This window comes from Aulonocara stuartgranti (assembly GCF_965226115.1).
Source record: "Aulonocara stuartgranti genome assembly, chromosome: 14".
NCBI classification, from domain to species: domain Eukaryota; kingdom Metazoa; phylum Chordata; class Actinopteri; order Cichliformes; family Cichlidae; genus Aulonocara; species Aulonocara stuartgranti.
Window position 1 is genome coordinate 5,943,062 of NC_138950.1, and position 17,810 is coordinate 5,960,871.

Genomic DNA, 17,810 nt, shown 5'->3' on the forward strand with positions numbered 1-17,810 from the left:
AAAACTGTATTTAATTTTCTTTTCATTTAAACTGCAGCTGAGGGACTAGTTGTAACAAAAACAAGTACCTCTCTTTATAAAAGCTGTGTATTCATTTTCCATAATGGAGATACCAACCAGCCATCCAAGGTTTAAAGCTACACAGTTTCCTTTATGACATGCAAACAACTTAGGTCGTAATTAGCATGTCTTTGCCTTTCAAATGATTCCCAAATATACCATCTCTGCTTAAAGTCTGCTTCTACTCAATTCTAGTCAATCATTGACTACTCATTGTAAAGCAGCAAATTACCTGGGTGATTTCTTCATGTCTGCAAGGTTTCCGTTACACTAAACGTCAACACTGGTGAGCAGTCAGAGCGATTCTTCTCCTGTCCAAAGCCACACCAACACACGGACTTCCTCCTTCACTCTGCAAACTTTTAGCTCAGCCTGAAAGGTCATATTATCCAATCAGAATGCACTTCCTTATTGTCCAGGCACACCCCTTTCTGCACAACTACCACGCCTCCCTTTTACCAAGAACTGTTAGAAACATGATACATCAGCAGAATGAAAGGAGTAAAGGAGACAGTAGAGGAGAGGAGAGAAATCAGGTCATATCATCCAATCAGAATCCACTTCCTTACTGTACAGGCACGCCCCTTTCTGCACAACTACCACACCTCCCTTTTACCAAGAACTGTTAGATTAGATTAGATTAGATTAGATAGAACTTTATTAATCCCTCGGGTGGGTTCCTCTGGGAAATTCGATTTCCAAAAAAGCACAGCACCGACAGAAGTTACATGTTAAACATGATACTTGAATGAAAGGAGTAAAGGAGACAGCAGAGTAGAGTAGAGTAGAGTAGAGTAGAGCAGAGTAGAGCAGAGTAGAGATAAGGATCAGAATCAGGCCGCCAAAGACTATAATCGAGTCCACTGGATGCTTTGGAAAATGTTTATTTAGACATTTCTGGGTTTTTGTTTTTGTTTTGTTTTGTGGGGTTTTTTTTAAACCATGGTTACACAGCAGTAAAATTCCAATTAAGGACAGTCAGTGAAGTAAAGTTTTACTTTACTTTTACAGTTTCTTCCAATTTGAACCAGAGAGTTCTGCTGACAGATTTCTTTAATTTACCACAGCAGCATTTCTTTATCATGTAAAAAAAACTGACACGCACTGCTGAAATGCATCTTCTTTTTCTTATATTAAGATATCGCAGCGATTAAATGTGTAAAAAACTTCCTTGAGCCGACAGGAAGCAGAGTTTCATTGGTCTGACCCACCTAAGATTAAAGTAGTTTGTATGTGGCCCATTTTATGCACTTTCTGCAGTTTTGTCAGTGGTGATCACTGTGGTCATTATACATAAAAAAATCAACAAACAAACACCGGTGCCTTGAAATTCCCCCCAAAATTGTGCTCTCTCTTTTAAATTGCCTTTTCAAAAATGTAACTATGCCCTTGTCAAAAAAAATAATCCTATTAAAGAGCAACATTTTTATTGTTTCCCAGTTTTAGATGGTATCAACACCTCTGAGAGGATGATTTAAAACAACACGAGTAAAACCAAAGACTGAACTGATGTATGATGAAAAATCCATCCATTTATCCATCCATCTTCTTCCGCCTATCAGGAGCCGGGTCGCGGGGGCAGCAGCCTAAGCAGAGAAGCTCCATGGCCTCCTCCAGCCTGTCCGGAGGAACGCCAACGACACTGAACCTACTGTTATACCTAAAATACTATGATCTTCTCTAGATACTATATTAGGACTTAAATTTACACTGACACTGCTTTCTTTATAATAACAATTTTTTTGCATTTTTCCGGGATGACAATGGAGGAGAGTATCTCCACATACATTGTAAAGGGTCAGGTTGCTTATTATTTTACTCGTTCTTCACCGTTTTTCCAGCATCTGACTGGGACAGACTGCCAGACTGGTTCAATTACTGCCACTTGAGTCTGCCTACAGACAGAAGACAGTGCAGCGATAAGACAGCTCATTACGACTAACCCACTGAACTTCATCACAGTCCTTCTGACCCACAGTTTGTTAGAAAAAAAGTTTTCAGACTGGTTGTCATGGCAACGCAGTCGAGCAGCAATCTCCAGGGATGAAAAATGAAGCCTGCTTGGATGTGGTGAAAACTGCAATCCCTAAAATGACCACTTGAGACAGACTCCCATGCTGTAACGCCCAAACCTAATGACTTATAATGACTGTTTTTCCACTGCAAGGCTCAGCCTCACAGCAGAACCATACTTGCCAATCTTAAGACCTCAGAATTATGGAGGCATTCAAAAAGGGGAGTGTAGGTTATACATATACAAAAAAAACTGGCATTCTACAGTATTTATTTATTTAACACTATTTATTTAAAGTTAAATGTCACCGTTATTACTGTCCCCAGCCGTGGCTTTCCAAATTCAGAGGCTGCATCCACGTGAGGACCCCTCCGTGGCTTAAGTGGGCCAGGTCCTCTAAAAGCCAGGTAGGCCGGAAGTGAGTGACTGTGACGGTCTAGCCTTCAGAATTACGTCACGGGCTCTCTCGGTGGAGTGAAACTCTGCCGTCTGCTCCTTGCTATCCAGATATAACCGGACGCTGGCGCAAATTTGGGACCATCTCACACTTCTGTTTTCTGTTTGACGTTTATTCAGCTGTGCGAAAACCCCTGGAGGAACCCCCCCCCCCCCGAGGGATTAATAAAGTTGTATTTAATCTAATGTAATAACTTTAATCTCAGCCAAACCGTTTTACTGAGGAACAAATAGAACCTTGAAAAAAGTCAAACAATATCATTTTTAGGTTATCTAAGTGATTTATATATCATGTTTAACCTGAGTAGCGAAAGACCGCGGGGGTTTGAAAACGATGTGCCGGGAGTTTGCTGTTCTCGCCGGCTCAGATATTTGAAGTTCACACTGCTACATTTCCTCCTCAAAATGTGCTAAAAGTTTATTTTGCGATCCAGAAAGAGTAATAAAACTAAGTAGCTGCCGCCATTGTTGGAAACTGGAATTGGCTGGGCCGCGCTATGAATTCTGTTATATGGTTTTTCAATTTTGTTGTCCAGGTGGAAAAACAGGAGAAATTCGGGAGAATGGTGGCTCCGGGAGATTTTCGGGAGGGGCACTGAAATTCGGGATTCCCCCGGAAAAATCTGAAGGGGTGGCATGTATGAGCAGAACATGTGCAGCATTATTTTGGTAGATTTCCCCTAAAGGACAAATGTAGAGGTAGAACCTTTCTTATAACTCACCCATGTAAGCATTAAGGCTTTAAGTTATGCATTATTAGGGATATTTTTGATAAACCTGTGGGAAGCAGGAAGGCTTTTGGCTCTCTGCTGGATTTCAGCTTCACCACTTTGACTCGCTCTAAAATATTTGTGTGTTGTTGCCTTTTGGAGCACTTTTATTGCATTATCTGACAAACAACAGGGTTTACTCTGTAGTCAGTACTTTAGTGTCCCAAACATTAAGAGTTGTCCATAGATTTTGCATTAAACGTCTATGTTTTCACACCAGCTCTCAGATAAAGGCTGTTACCTTTTGCCACCAGAGGAGCTGCTGGAGGATGTTGTTCGACTCCGACTCTCCGCCCCCATCTCTCTCCTCACCAGGGTGAGACGTTCTGTGGACATACTCTTTCTGAAGAAGGGAAGAGGAGGGAGAACTCTTGATGTTTTGATGAACAAACTGTAACATTACCATTTTTTACATGAAGTTACAATTGGGTTAAAAGAGGATTAAAAACAACAGTTGATTGCTAAGTTAATGCCTATTCAATTAAACTTAAAGTATCAAACAAGAGAAAGTAAAGTGTACTTGATGATGCTATTTTACATAAAAGTAAATTAACTTTAACTGTCAATTAAAGAATACATCAAATTGCAGTTCCATTTTTATTAACGTGAATAGGGGATTAAAAAATAGGACACCCTTGCAAACGAAAAATGAAAAGTCTTGTTATGTTGTGTTCAGCATCTTTGCTTTCCATTCTTAATCCTACCTCTTTATAGACTGTAGCACCTCTTTCTTTGGAGATGAAGGCGAAGAAAGGAGACGTTTCTGTTGAATGTAGCCATTACTCAGAGGTCGGGAGGGAAGAGCCTGCAGGAGCTGTCGCACTGAAAGAAAAGAAAATGCCATGAGCACAAAGTGCGTACAGCTTCCCAGTTCCAGACCCCAGTTAAACTTTTAATTTACCACTTCCAGATCAATGTCATCAAGGGAAACAGAAGATTTCTATATTTGGCATATAAGCAAATGTGATTTGCATGCTCAGCTTGTTCAACTGACAACACAAAGCTTTCATTTTAGCGGTGGCTGGCCATTCTGACTTGTGACAAACGTAAATTAAAAGAAAGTATGATTTTATATCAGCATGTATTTTTTGTGAATAGTTTAGCAGTAGCAGGATTAAGTCAATTTAAGGTATTTATATCATTTCTAAATACTAACATAGTAAAAGTTAAGAACTGCAGCACAGATATAGTTGGGATCTGAAACCACCTGATTGGAGAGCAATGACATTTATCTTGGAATATGAAAAGCAGCAACATATTTCAGCTTTACAGAAGCACTGATGTTACCTACCCTTGGTAGGTGGTGCCGCAGCTGTAGTGGCCAGAGATCTCCTCCCAGCATGAACGCCTGCTGGTTGCTTCCCTTGGCTCTGCTCCTCACAATAGCCGAGCCGGCGCAGGGCATCAGCCAGAGCCGCCTTCAGCAGCTGGATCTCGTCCTCTTGCAACTGCAGCCTCTGCTCCAAGTGAGACACCCGGTCCTCCATGTCCATGTTACTGCTCGCCGACACAGTGTCATCTGGAGAGTTTAAGTGTTTAACCTTTTAGTTTTAATGAATTCTAGGGGTTATAATGTAGATTTTAAGAGTTAAACCATAGAGATAAAGGAGTCACATGCAGCTGCATATGGGATTGTGAGAAAAGAATACTTAATAAAAAACTTAAATAAAAAAGAACCTAAAAATGTTTACAAAACAAACAAACAAACAAACAAATATCACAATGAGTTTTCAGAACTTGAGGTGCACATTTTTTAATTTATTTTGGATTTTCTCTAATCCACACAGGTTCAAAAGTATACATACACCTTCAAACACCCACTAATATTTGCTTAAATGTCCCTTAGCAAGTTGCACCTCAACCAAACCCCTTTGGTAGCCATCAACAAGCTGCTGGCATAATTCTGGCTGCACATTTGACCAATCTTCTTGGCAGAATTGTTATAGTTCACTTAAAGTGATTGGTTTCTTTAATGGACCCCGCTTTTAGTCCACAAACTCAGTTGAGCTTAAAAGTATTAATTTTGGAGCAGGAGCTTCTTTCTTGGTCAGCACTTTCCCAGTCTATGGTGCTTCAAAGCTCACGTTAGACCTTCAGAAAATACTGATTTCCAATTCAATTAAGTTTTATTTATATAGCGGATTGGTCTCAACGCACTGTATATTGTAAGGTAAAGACCAACAATCAAATGACAACCTTTGAGCAAGCCCTTGGAGACAGTGGGAAGGAAAAAAATCCCTTTTAACAGGAAGACACCTCAGGCAGAACCAGGCTCAGGGAGGGGGGCTTTCCCAGCTTTCAGAGGATTAGTGAATTCAGTGAGTGCTGTCAAACAAATCTTTTTTATGCTGACAAAGAGAAACTACCAACTGTAGTCAATTATGACCATTAATGAGACATTAATAGGCCTTGGTAAGTTACAGGACACTATAGAACCTTCAGTACTACTCATTAGTGAGTGCACGCAGCCTGGAGGTGGACTTTTGATCCTGTGTGGATAACAGAAAATCAAAAATAAATCCCAACATGTGCACCTAATTTTCAAAGTCATTAAAGATGTGTGTCGTACAATCGTTCCATGCCGGAAAAAGAAGAGTTCAAAGAAATCATTAAAAGCCCAGGATTACCATGACATTCGTACCCATGATAAGCGCATGTAAACTAATGACCGCAGCTATATACGGGAACTCTTGGGGTTATTCTTTAAAAGCAAGCATCTGTTTCGGTGTTATGGATATCCACTGCTGTGGCTGCTGCTTTGTAAATCAGTGGTGTTAAATTTCTAGGTGGGGACAAGAGCTTAAAGGTATTGTGACCATTTTCAATAATTTAGACTGAGAATGAGTGTAAATGACAGAAGAAGAATAACAGCAGGAAGGAAAACCAATCAAGGACATGCAGACGGGGAGGAAAAAAACAAAGAGGGATAAGACAGAGAAACTAAGCTTTTTTATTATGTTTTTGTGTATTAAAGAGGAAATTATGAATATTTAAGTTCTAATATATTAGAACATTTAGAAAATGGGGTTTCACACTGCAGGTCAGAGAAATCTGGAAGCAGAAAAACAAACTAGCTCCTCGTTTCCTCTTCGTAGATGCATTTTTTCCATGAATAATATTGGCAAGTTCTCAGCGCAGATAAACATATTACATTATCTGTGGAGCTGCAGCATGAGGACAGTAAATTAAACTGCATTTATTTTTCCAGAAATGCCACCACAGGCACAGACTTTTTATTAATACATTACTGTAAGACAGTGACTTAACAGCGTTCTTGGAGACTATCCTTTAAACTTAAAGGTACCCTGAGGATTTTTATCAACCACAGCTTGCTGTGTGGAAAAATCTTTTGATTGGCAGACCCGACATGTTTGTGCAGTCTGTGCATTTGTTTGCAGCATTTGTGCCTTTTTTGTTTATGCAACCACTGCTGACAACTGCAGAGGGCAGTAATCAGAGGAAAACGACTGCTGGCTGAAACAAACACGGATGTGAGCGATGAAAACATGAATTCAACATGACTGTAAATTTGTTACTCAGTCTTTTTGGTTTGGATATGCTGTATAACACTTTTGTTTCCCAAATCATTTACAGTACAAACAGCCTGGTATAGTGACTAACTGGTTCAGTGTGAAACGTGATATTTCAAAATGAGTATTTCAGTAAATGTATGTATTAGTAAAAACATGCATTTTTAAAGCAATACTTTTTGCTAATAAATACACGTACAGGAATTCATATAAGCTCCTGTTGACCTCAACCCACACACATCCACCAAGCTGACTACCTCCGGTCCTCTCCAACTCTTTTCAGCCTAATCGCACATCATCTTTCCCCCCACCGTGATGACATCATCGTGGGCTGGCGAGCTTATCAAAGGTAAACTGCCCGGTGTGGATTATTTAAATCTGTGACCCACATTATCCGATTACAACCTGATAAAGTGAAAGACAAGTTTTCAGTTGGACACATCATCACAACTGTTCATGAGGTCTGAATTCTGATCTCACGGCCACCATCTCCAGATCAAAAATACATATTTCCATTCATACGTTAATGCTTTCAAAATCTTATAAGTATGGAAAAAGAAGGAGGTCCTGCTTCAGCCTGTCAAATGGACAGGCTGAATAGATGAGGTGTACCCAACAAAGCAATGTGTGAGTGTAAGATGATAATTATCTTTTATCTTTGAGATCTAGTTTCATTAACTGGTTGCTGAAAGACTGAAAAGGGTTTAAATGAATGTTAATAGGTATAATAAAGATTTTTCTACTTCACTGGAACAAACAGTGAGATCACAAACAAAACAAGCAATATTTGTAAACATCAGGTATTGCTCCAACTTTACACAGTGGTAGTAGTGTGGAAAAGACAGCTGAAGCTATCGTTTATTTACAAATAATTCAAATATCACCATAAAACAACAACAAAAACAACCAGGCTGCATTAAAGATGCATATGCAGAAAAAAGACCATGACATGTTCATATAACCCAGAAATATCATAAATGGAAAAAAATGAGATGATCTACCACAAACTTCCTCCCTGATCCGTGTTATTTTTAAGTCATCATGTGATCGCAGCATTTGTGCAAAAATGTTTATTTATAAACTTGCAGTAAAAGAGCGCCACTCTTCAAAAAGGGATTTTATACTTTACACTGCTTCAGCACAAGGCAACACAATGCTCAGCATTGTAAACTGAGACACAGGCAGTACTGTTACCCTTACTGTATTACATTTCATAGTCAAATGACACAGGAAGAAGCCATGAGGAAATTAAGCTTCAGATTTACATACAAACATGAAGTTCAGGGGAGATTTGCATGGCAGAGTTGACCTACGCAGACCAGCATCTAAGGTAAGATTGTCTCAGGCCTCCATCATTGTTTCTCTTCTTCAATGAAAAAGCAGTTTGGGTCTCCCTGTTTAACACAGCTAGTCATCATAATGACCTAAATGTTGGTTTTGACAACTCAAAAATAAACAGGCAGAGTAAAAGAACCATCACAGTTACTATAACTCACAATACTTACAAAAGTCCATCTACAAGAAAGAAGCAAGAAACTCTCCCGCTGGCTTAAAATGCAGTTATATTGACACATTGTATAAATTAAATAATGTCATTTCAGTGTCACCAGGACATAATTACTGCATGTACAGAGTTGCCACTCAGCCCCGATAGAAACTGTTTACAATGTTTGCTGACTTTTCCCCCAAATAATGTTTTTTTTGTTTGTTGTTCTTTTTAAAAGGAATGAGTACAAATAATTAAAACAAGCTGAAAATGGAGACACAAAACTAGGAATAGTTGTCAGCTGAGAGGGAGAAGCCAGAATGTAGGTGGGAGGAGATCACGAGTTGAACTAACCGAGAAAGGATGAAGAGGTGGGAGAAGAATGATTCATTTTTATCTGACTACTGCAGTAATCACGTTTATCTAAACTACTGCAACTACTGAGTGCACTTAATTGAGGAGACAAACAGAATGAGGTGGAAGGCAGGAGAGACCGCTGCAGAGACTAAATGAAAGAACCTAGAATGAACAGTTTTGCCTTAACAGGGCTTTGTCTGCAATCGTCCAATACTCAGACAGCTACAACATGAACTCCTTAGAATATAAAATACTTTCCTAGTTTGATTTTGGATCATATTAAGGGTATGAATATTTGTAACTTAAATTCAGGTCCCTAAATCAGAGGATTTCATCTCCTTTACAGGGGCTATTTTAGCACCGCTCACACAAGCCTCTTCATGTCAGAGCTTTATCAGCTGGCAACAGATTGAGCTGAGCTTCAGTCGTGTAATCTGATGCTAATGTGCTAACCTTATTATGTTGACATACATGGCAGCCATTCATGCGAGCATCTCGTAAAAGTGTTTATACGAAACTTGTAAAAAGCATTTAATATTAAAAGACACAAACTGCTGTAGGTTTATTTGTTGTTTTCATAATTGCACTGTGTGCTGTGCTGCTAACACTGGTCATAAAGCTGCTAACATCAGCTTTGTGACCATCCATCCACTTTCTTCCATTTATCCAGTTCTGGCTGGAGCCTTCCCAGCTGTCACAGGAGAGGCGGGGTACACCCTGGACTGGTCAACTGGATTTGAACCCAGGACCTTCTGGCTCTAAGGAACAGTGGTAACCAAGGTACCAACATGGTGAATATTGTGATGAAAAACAAAATCCACTGGTTTTGGTCATATGGTCATGAAAGGAAACATATTACACTTGTTTCCAGCTTCAGATTTTATTGGAAAATGCATGATTGGCAACTTAAAATAATCCATATTTATCCCATAATACAGTGTAAACCTCCAGTTTAAGCTTTGCCTGAAACCACTGCTTTAACCCAACCTTTTCTGACTGATTGCGCCTCGCAAACAAGACAGCCTCTGCCCCTACTGTACACTGATTTTATTTGAAACTTTGTCCACGTTTAATATGAGAATACACATTTGTAAGAGTCGATACTGTGCACCTATATGATGTGTACAGATCTAACTATATTCCCCTTGAGGTGCGTTTGTGTTGCTGCCTGATGAGTTGCAGAGTTTGCACTAGACTTGTTAAATGTTACTTATGAGACAAAGTAATCAAGGAGGCATATGGTGGCACAGGAAACTGTAAACAAAGAGAGATCAGCAGAGTTCACCTCTGCTGATTTTATCTCATCTACTGACAGGACACCTGTTTAAAGAGCGCTGCAGCACCGGCTACTTTTCAATTTGCCCTTGAATCATCACACACACGCACACACACACACCTCAGTGGTATTCTCTTGCTGTCATATAAACCTAAGCCCGGATCTATTTGACATTCAGTAAGCATTACACACACAATACGAGCTAACTTCCATCTCCATCCCAGCACAGCACTGTACTTTAAGCAAAGCTGACGTGAGGATAATACAGACATGGCTGCTATCAGGGAACAGAAACATGCCGACAGATGGAAAAAGGTAGTAGACAAAAGAAAAGGATGGATGGAAAAGAGAAAGTAACAAAGAAGAAATCAGAGGGAATGGAGTAAAAAGAAAAACAGATGGAAGAAAAACGTGGATGATGAAATTCAGAGGAATGTGTAAGTGTGATCCTGTCAAAGAGGTAGGGAGGTCGGCACAGGACAATAAGAAGACTGTTGGCTGCTGGAATATTTATGCTGCAGTGAAGTGATGATGAAGGTGGAGCTCGACGTGCCTACCTGCCATACTGCCACACTGAGTGCCTGGTCACTCCTCCTGTCAATCAACCAGTCACTCAATCCACAGAGCAGTCAGTCAGTCAGTCCACTTGCCCTCACTCTTCCTCCTTAGAGACTTCCTGGACTCCCACTCCCTCCCCTTCCCATCTATGACCGGTGCTTGCTCACCCTCTCGCTCCCTCTCTATCTCACACACACACACAAAAATAAATCATCTGCCATCCTCTTTTGCTGACCCACTCCTTCCTCCACCTCCACTTCCTCCTTCCTGGGCCACTCCCTCTTCCTCCTCCCATCCCCTGCTCTGCCTCTCTCTCTCTCCTCTTTTTTTTCTACTCCTTCCCTTACATCCCTCCTCCTGTCTCATTAATTAGCTACAAGCAGAGAGAAAGCCGAGGCAGAAGGGGTGGAGCCTGGCTTAGGGCCACACAAACACACTGCACCAGCATCAGCATCAGCACAGCCAGGCACCACCAGGAAGAGATGCTGCGACGTCCAGGATCAATGACATGCACTCACACACCCACATAAAGGATACACACCACATGAGAATAAATGCCACCACTGTAGTCTGTGTCCTTGCAGGTAAAAATGTAAAAACTGTCCAGTTACCATGCAGTATATTCTCATTCAAGATCTACATGCACTCATCTGGAAATGTTTCAAACTGGTAACAAGAGTATGGCCGATTTTGGTGCTTTAAAAGATGAGTCTGTGATGTTCTACAGACAGGAAAAGGTCAAAACCAATGATAACAGATGGATTTCCAGTCTATGTAGCTAAAGTGTGACACAGCTTAATCTTCTGTGCTGCACTGTATGCTGTTGCAGCCTGCTTAAGGGACGATAGATTATAATGCCAACACCCCACAATATTATAGAGAACTCCACTCATTGCATGATCCCCAATGAGCAGCACCTGGTGAAAACTGGGAGGAAGAACCTTCAACAAGAAGAAACCTCATTTCACAACATAAAATATGTGTTTGTGAAGTGTTTTCCTCACCCTATACCAACATTTAAATAAATAATACAGTAAATCTTACATTTTAAACACTTGCCATTTGAATTGAAACCTCAGCGTACCATGAAGAAAGGAATTTTTCAGCAGACTGGTGCGTGACGCTTTTTTCTTTTTATTGCCACTAAACAGAGTTTGCAAATGGCAGCTGTGCAGCATACAGTATGCCACGATTGACGGGTTTGTCGCTGTAACGCTCAAACATTGCTTCAGCCGCTAGTCATTTCAGTCTTCAGCTGGAGGAACAGACTGTACTCTGCACTGGTAAAGTGGCACTCTGCAGGTTGCACAGCATCACTTTGCACTGTAAACGTGGTCCAGATGTCAGTATGGATTCATGCACTCATGTGCGTACTTTCGTAGAGATAATCAGAATCAGAATCAGAATACTTTATTGATCCCTGGGGGAAATTATTTTTTGTTACAGTGCTCCATTTTAAACCAACATTAAGACAAGACAGACAATACGCTAACTAAGAATAGTACAATATATACATATATATACATACATACATACATAAGTCACTTATAAATAAATAGTTGGAAAAGAAACATGTGTAGCTGTAGCAGCAAACAGTGTGTTAAGTGGATGCGTTGTACAGGGAGATGGCCACAGGCAGGAATGATTTCCTGTGTCGTTCAGTGGTGCTTTTCGGTAATCTCAGTCTCTCACTGAACGAGCTCCTGTGACTGACCAACATGTCATGGAGTGGGTGGGAGGTGTTATCCAACATTGTCTTTATCTTGGACAGCATCCGCCTCTCCGACACCACCTTGAGGGAGTCCAGCTCCATCCCCACAACATTGCTGGCCTTACGGATCAGTTTATTAAGTCTGTTGGCATCTGCGACCCTCAGCCTGCTCCCCCAGCATGCAACAGCATAGAGGATCGCACTGGCCACAACAGACTCATAGAAAATCCTCAGCATTTTCTGGCAGATGTTGAAGGACCTCAGTCGCCTCAAAAAATAGAGACGACTCTGGCCCTTCCTGTAAAGTGCTGTGGTGTTTTTAGCCCAGTCCAGTTTATTGTCAATGTGTACTCCAAGGTATTTATAGTCCTCCACAATGTCAACACTGACCCCCTGGATTGAAACAGGGGTCAAGTGTTTCCTGGTCTTCCTGAAGTCCACGATCAGTTCCTTGGTCTTTGCCACGTTGAGCTGCAGATGATTCTGCTCACACCACGTGACAAAGGAGTCGACCACAGCCCGGTACTCTGTCTCATCATCCCTGCTGATGCATCCAACCACCGCAGAGTCATCAGAAAACTTCTGAAGATGGCAGGTCTCTGTGCAGTGGCTGAAGTCTGTGGTGTAGAGGGTGAAGAGGAAGGGGGAGAGGACAGTCCCCTGTGGTGCCCCTGTGTTGCTAATCACCTTGTCACCTTGTAACAGGTGCATGTTGTTAAATACACCACTGCAACAAAGATGAATCATAAAATATGGATGTGCAAAGGGAAATGGCCCATTTAGAGTCTTGTTTCTTCAGATAAAATAGTGAGATATGAGATTTAGTTAAAAATCTTTTTCATTCCCCACTGATGACCAAATTAAATTTGCATATGAAATGCAAACTATTATTAAAACCGGAACCCAAATAACAAAACAAACTAAATTGCTAGTTAGTAGCGTAAACCTCCTGTCGACTCTAAAACAACAGCACGGAGAGAAGTGAGGCACACTGAAATTTATTGTGAGGCCATTAACGACGTCTGTGTGCAGACTTTAATAGCTGAGAATCACTTAATGCCTGTACAGTGTGTCCTCATATGTCTCTGTGCTAAAGTGTCACAATATGAACAAGTATATTCGATTCAAAGGACAACTGTGCAATTCTGAAATGAGCTCAAGAGTAAAAGCTCTGAGGACTGAGACAGAATGTATAAAGAAGCCTGATGTGTTGTATTTACCTCAACAGCATCATTTAGATAAAAGCTATAAAACCTGTCAGTACTGGAAATGCTAAACTAACTCATTATACTGCCCTACAAATAGAACATCCAGCTTTATTGGAGCCAGACGTTCAACATGTTCAAAGAGACTATGTGTTTAATTTGACTAGAAAATTTTTTAAACACTGGAGAATCCAAACTGCATTTGGCTCAAGCGTTGACCAGGACATGACAACAGATCGGATCAGGATGGAGGATCTCTGGTTACAGCAGTGAGAGGACAGATGGCAGATACAAGAAGATTGACAGACAGGTCAAAGGAAAGGGAACGAAACAGGGTGCTTCAATAGACACATAAAAGATTACACATTTTGGCTATGTTAAACTCTCTAGAGCTTCCTGTTGCTAACAGAGTCTAATAACAGAATTATAACACACTCTGTTCTCCACTTAGCTCATTCCTGTCTACCTGCAGCCTGCTACCTGCAATAAGACACCTTCATGTTATTCTTATGACTGATTCACACTTCACACAGGCATATTTCAGCACCTAGTTTAAAACTAAACACTGTTTATTGTCTGACTGCAGTATCCAGACACAGATTAAATACTGTGCTTCACCCTGTTGACCAAGGAGGGTGCAAATTACTTCTGTTTTTGCTTTCAATAATTTTAGCAGTAGAGTCCCCACTCAAAGTCACAATCCAAACCAGCTAAAAACAACCCCATGGCATGTCCGTGCATGAAAATGCTGTGGTGAATAGCAGGTAAAAAAAATACAGTCTGAAAATAATACAGCAACCATAATGTACGAAATCTGCCTGCATTTAATTGGATGAGAACCTACAGCCTTCATGGCACACTGTGACACCTCATTAACGTACCCACTTGTCCTTCAAATAAATAGTCCAAAAAGGAAACTTGTCAGTTTTATCAGATGACAATAACCTACATATAAAAAAACAGCAATGTATTCATATTATTAACTGCTGATTTAAATCAAAGTGCTATTTTTGTTTTAACATTTAAAGTGAAGAAGCCAAAAAGCCAGTCATTATGCGTCCAAAGTGGTCCAAATAAAGCAGTTGACCCTCAGCTGCAGGACCAGCTGTCACTCAACAAGCCTCCACTGTAACTTACAAGCAAAATTTTCCTCTTTTTGTTTTAATTTGAGCTCAGCTACTGTGAAGATCAACGAGCCGAGGCTGTGCATTTGTCTTACAGTTTAACTGAAATCGTTATGATCCAGGAAGCTGCAGGAGGCTTTGGACCACCGCCTCCACCAAATGCTTTGATTGGCACATGCTCCTTCTTGGATAACACACATCACAGCTCTGATCAGACTCTCACGACCCCTCACTGTCTCCCCACCTGCTTCTCAATATGGCTGTCTGTGAAGTTTAGTTGACTGCAGGGTTAATGCAATCCACAGATACTTCCCTAAGATAACAACAGTTCAAACGCCTTAAACTGCTCCACTGATGGTATTCGCATCTCCACATGAATCTCTCCACAGAGACAATTTGTCTAAAACAGCCTTAGAAACTCATCACCACCTCGTACGCCTGTCACAATCCTCCAGCGTGACCACAGATACGATCTATTCTAGCAGCATCAGGCGAGCATTTGCATCATATTTGTTAACCAGGATGTGACCGACACAGGCAGACGAGGCGGGGGGTAAGGAAACTGTCAAATGGCCATGAGTGTAAAAAATTAAGCTGCTGATATTGCGAACAAGACAAAGTTCCTATTCATGATGGCAACCACAATCCCTCCACCACTTTAGTGCTAAAGGCAACAGGTCAATTGTATTTCTAACAGCGGTTTGTAGCCCTAAAGTGTGGTTCTTCACTCATGTAAATGACTTAGTGATGATAACTCAATAAATTTTACTCTCTAACTATTAAAAACACAACGCTGTCAGAAAGAGATCCTGAAAGTGTCAAACAGCTGGGAACTTTTGAAATGAATATAAGCCATATCTAAATTGTAATAAATAAAATAAATAAATAAACAGATTAAAATAATCGAAACCTTTGTGCCTTCAAACGCAGTTCACTTAAAATGTGTTCATCTGTTTTTATTGTTGCAACTAAAAAACTGTACGTTGACAGCTATGTACATTATATATACACGCATATACACATAGTGTGTGTGCGTGCGTGTGTGTGTGTGTGTGTGTGTGTGTGTGTGTGTAAGAGCCAGCAGTAATCTAATATGATAAAAGAGTAAAATCATACAAAGCTCATTACACAAACACAAACCACGTAAGCAAAATCAGAAGACACTAAATATTTTCAACATCTCTTCTGATATTTTTGAAATATATTTTAAAACGTCCTCTAGAAGAATGCAAAAACATGTTTGTTTGTTTTCTCGATTTTTCTGAATGAAATTGGAGAGCTGTGCAGCTGTCTGGACGGCGGTGGTTTTTTATTTTCCCCCTGTTGTGTGTGATGGAGAGGAATGAGAGGCAGCTCACCGTTGTTGCAGTACTGTAGCAGCAGGTTGGTGCTGTCATACAGGCTCCCACACGAAGCTACCCGCTCCGACATCCTTTCCTCCTTTTGTTATCTCTTCTGTTTTTCCAACTCTCACTCGTCTGCTTTGTCCTCCTTTCACCTCTCTCCCTCTCTTCTTCACGCCGTTACCCCTTTCTGTCTCATCATACAAACACACACATACACACTTTTACCTGCCTCGGCTCTCCGGCTATTCCCGCTCCAGCCTTACTGTCACCGTCAAGTGCAACCTGTGGGACAAACTGCACTTCCTCTGCCTGCTTTCAAAGTAATATTCAACAATGCTTCTTAGCCACTTAATATGATTTGGAAGACTTATGCGATTGTGATGTCAATTTTGGACTAGATTAAATGTAGATTTTAATACAATATCAAAACAATACAGATTCAAATTTTATATATTTAAATATATATATATATATATAGTCACCTTAATTTATACAAATGACAAAGACTCTGTAGTGAAGTTATTTTGAAACACTATGTAACTTAAAAGACATTCAATTCTACTGGTCAGCAGGATATAAGCAGTTTAATCTGACTTTTCTTCTTTTAAGTAAATAAAAAGGTAATTATCTGTAATGTTTTAAATTCATATTTCTGGGGACATTTTTATTTATTTTTTGTTATCTTTTTTACATTACTTTTATTTATTTATTTACTTTCTTTTGTTTTTCCTTAGTTTTGGGTCTCCTTTGCGATGGGACCCGCTTTTATTTTGAAGGGAGAACCATGTTTCTTCCGGCAATAATCTAATTGACATCTTCCTGTCTGTCTGTCTGCCTTGTGTGCCGCTGTTCCTATAGCAACAGCCTCTCCGGCAGCTGTGGTCCGGGTAGCGATCATTGGCGGCAGGAAAGCTATACAGTTTGTAGAGTGTAGAAAACACCGAACTAAATGAAACAGGTTTGTGTTTGTGAGACGGGAAAGGTGATCGCAGGGAGGCGTTGCGTTCCTGAATAATTGACGGAGAAACGGTGAGCTGCACCTGGCACACGTGTTTACAATCGATGCCAGAAACCGTTGAGACAGAACTGGAGGTTGAACCTCTTCCGCTGCAGCCTCTGAACATGTTCGGCTGGCAGTACCTGCTTTTAGTTACGATTATTAACATTTCGACTTACGAATGAATACCTTGGGTTTTTTTTTTTAAGAGTAAGTAATAAAATCATAATTTAATAAATTGCCCTATGATGATGATGTTGATGATTATTATTATTATTAGGTAGATGCTTTGGGACAAATATTGAAAAGAAAGAATGCTTTCAAAAACTGTATTAATGTTTTTATTGCTAACAAAGCAAAACACATTTCAGTTAGCTAAAGGACACATTTTGAATAAATATAATGATTGGTTTAAAATGCAGACTGTATGTGACTGAATTTCATCACCAGGCCTCAAATGCATAATTAAATGAAACTAGATTCAATTTGATAGAGCACGAAGAAATGATCAGCATGTCAGAGAAGCTGACTTGTCTTGTGTCTGTTACTGACAACTTTGATCTAATACTTTTAAATCTTTCTTATGGTTGGTTAGTGCTACATAAATAAAGGTGTTTCAGTTTGTCACTGATAATTTATTTGCACACAGTTTAGACTGTTGAAATGAGTCAGTGGCAGTACAACTTTATTAAATTGATTTAATCTCAAGCTCCAAGGCTATCCATTTTTTTTCCCTCTCAGGAGGGTTTGTTTCCAGTTTTCCTTTAAATGACATCAGAAGTCATATTGAGATGGTCTGTGGGCTGATCCTGACCTTCAGATCTTATTTTAGTCATACAATCTACAATCAGAAGCCACCTTCCATTGTAACACTCTCGTTAAGAGTTCAGCTTTTCAGACAATAAATACCTCTGTTCTTT

The 17,810-nt window shown here is 40.2% G+C and overlaps 1 protein-coding gene across 3 annotated transcripts in view; it reads right to left on the reverse strand.

The window, feature by feature from the left end:
- The window catches only part of eml2 (EMAP like 2), a 31,015-nt gene extending 14,847 nt beyond the window's left edge, over window positions 1-16,168 (reverse strand). Inside the window, exons 1-4 of one of the 3 annotated variants that reach the window (XM_082501884.1) lie at window positions 15,906-16,168; window positions 4,592-4,819; window positions 4,005-4,122; window positions 3,542-3,643 (exon numbers count right to left, since the gene is read on the reverse strand). In XM_082501884.1, the coding sequence (XP_082358010.1) occupies window positions 3,542-3,643; window positions 4,005-4,122; window positions 4,592-4,819; window positions 15,906-15,978 (521 nt within the window). In that variant the 5' untranslated portion in view covers window positions 15,979-16,168. Of the gene's footprint in view, window positions 1-292; window positions 424-3,541; window positions 3,644-4,004; window positions 4,123-4,591; window positions 4,820-10,506; window positions 10,608-15,905 lie in introns of those variants that run through there. The other 2 variants (XM_082501885.1, XM_082501886.1) reach the window with 2 other exon arrangements.
- Window positions 16,169-17,810: the final 1,642 nt, after the last annotated feature.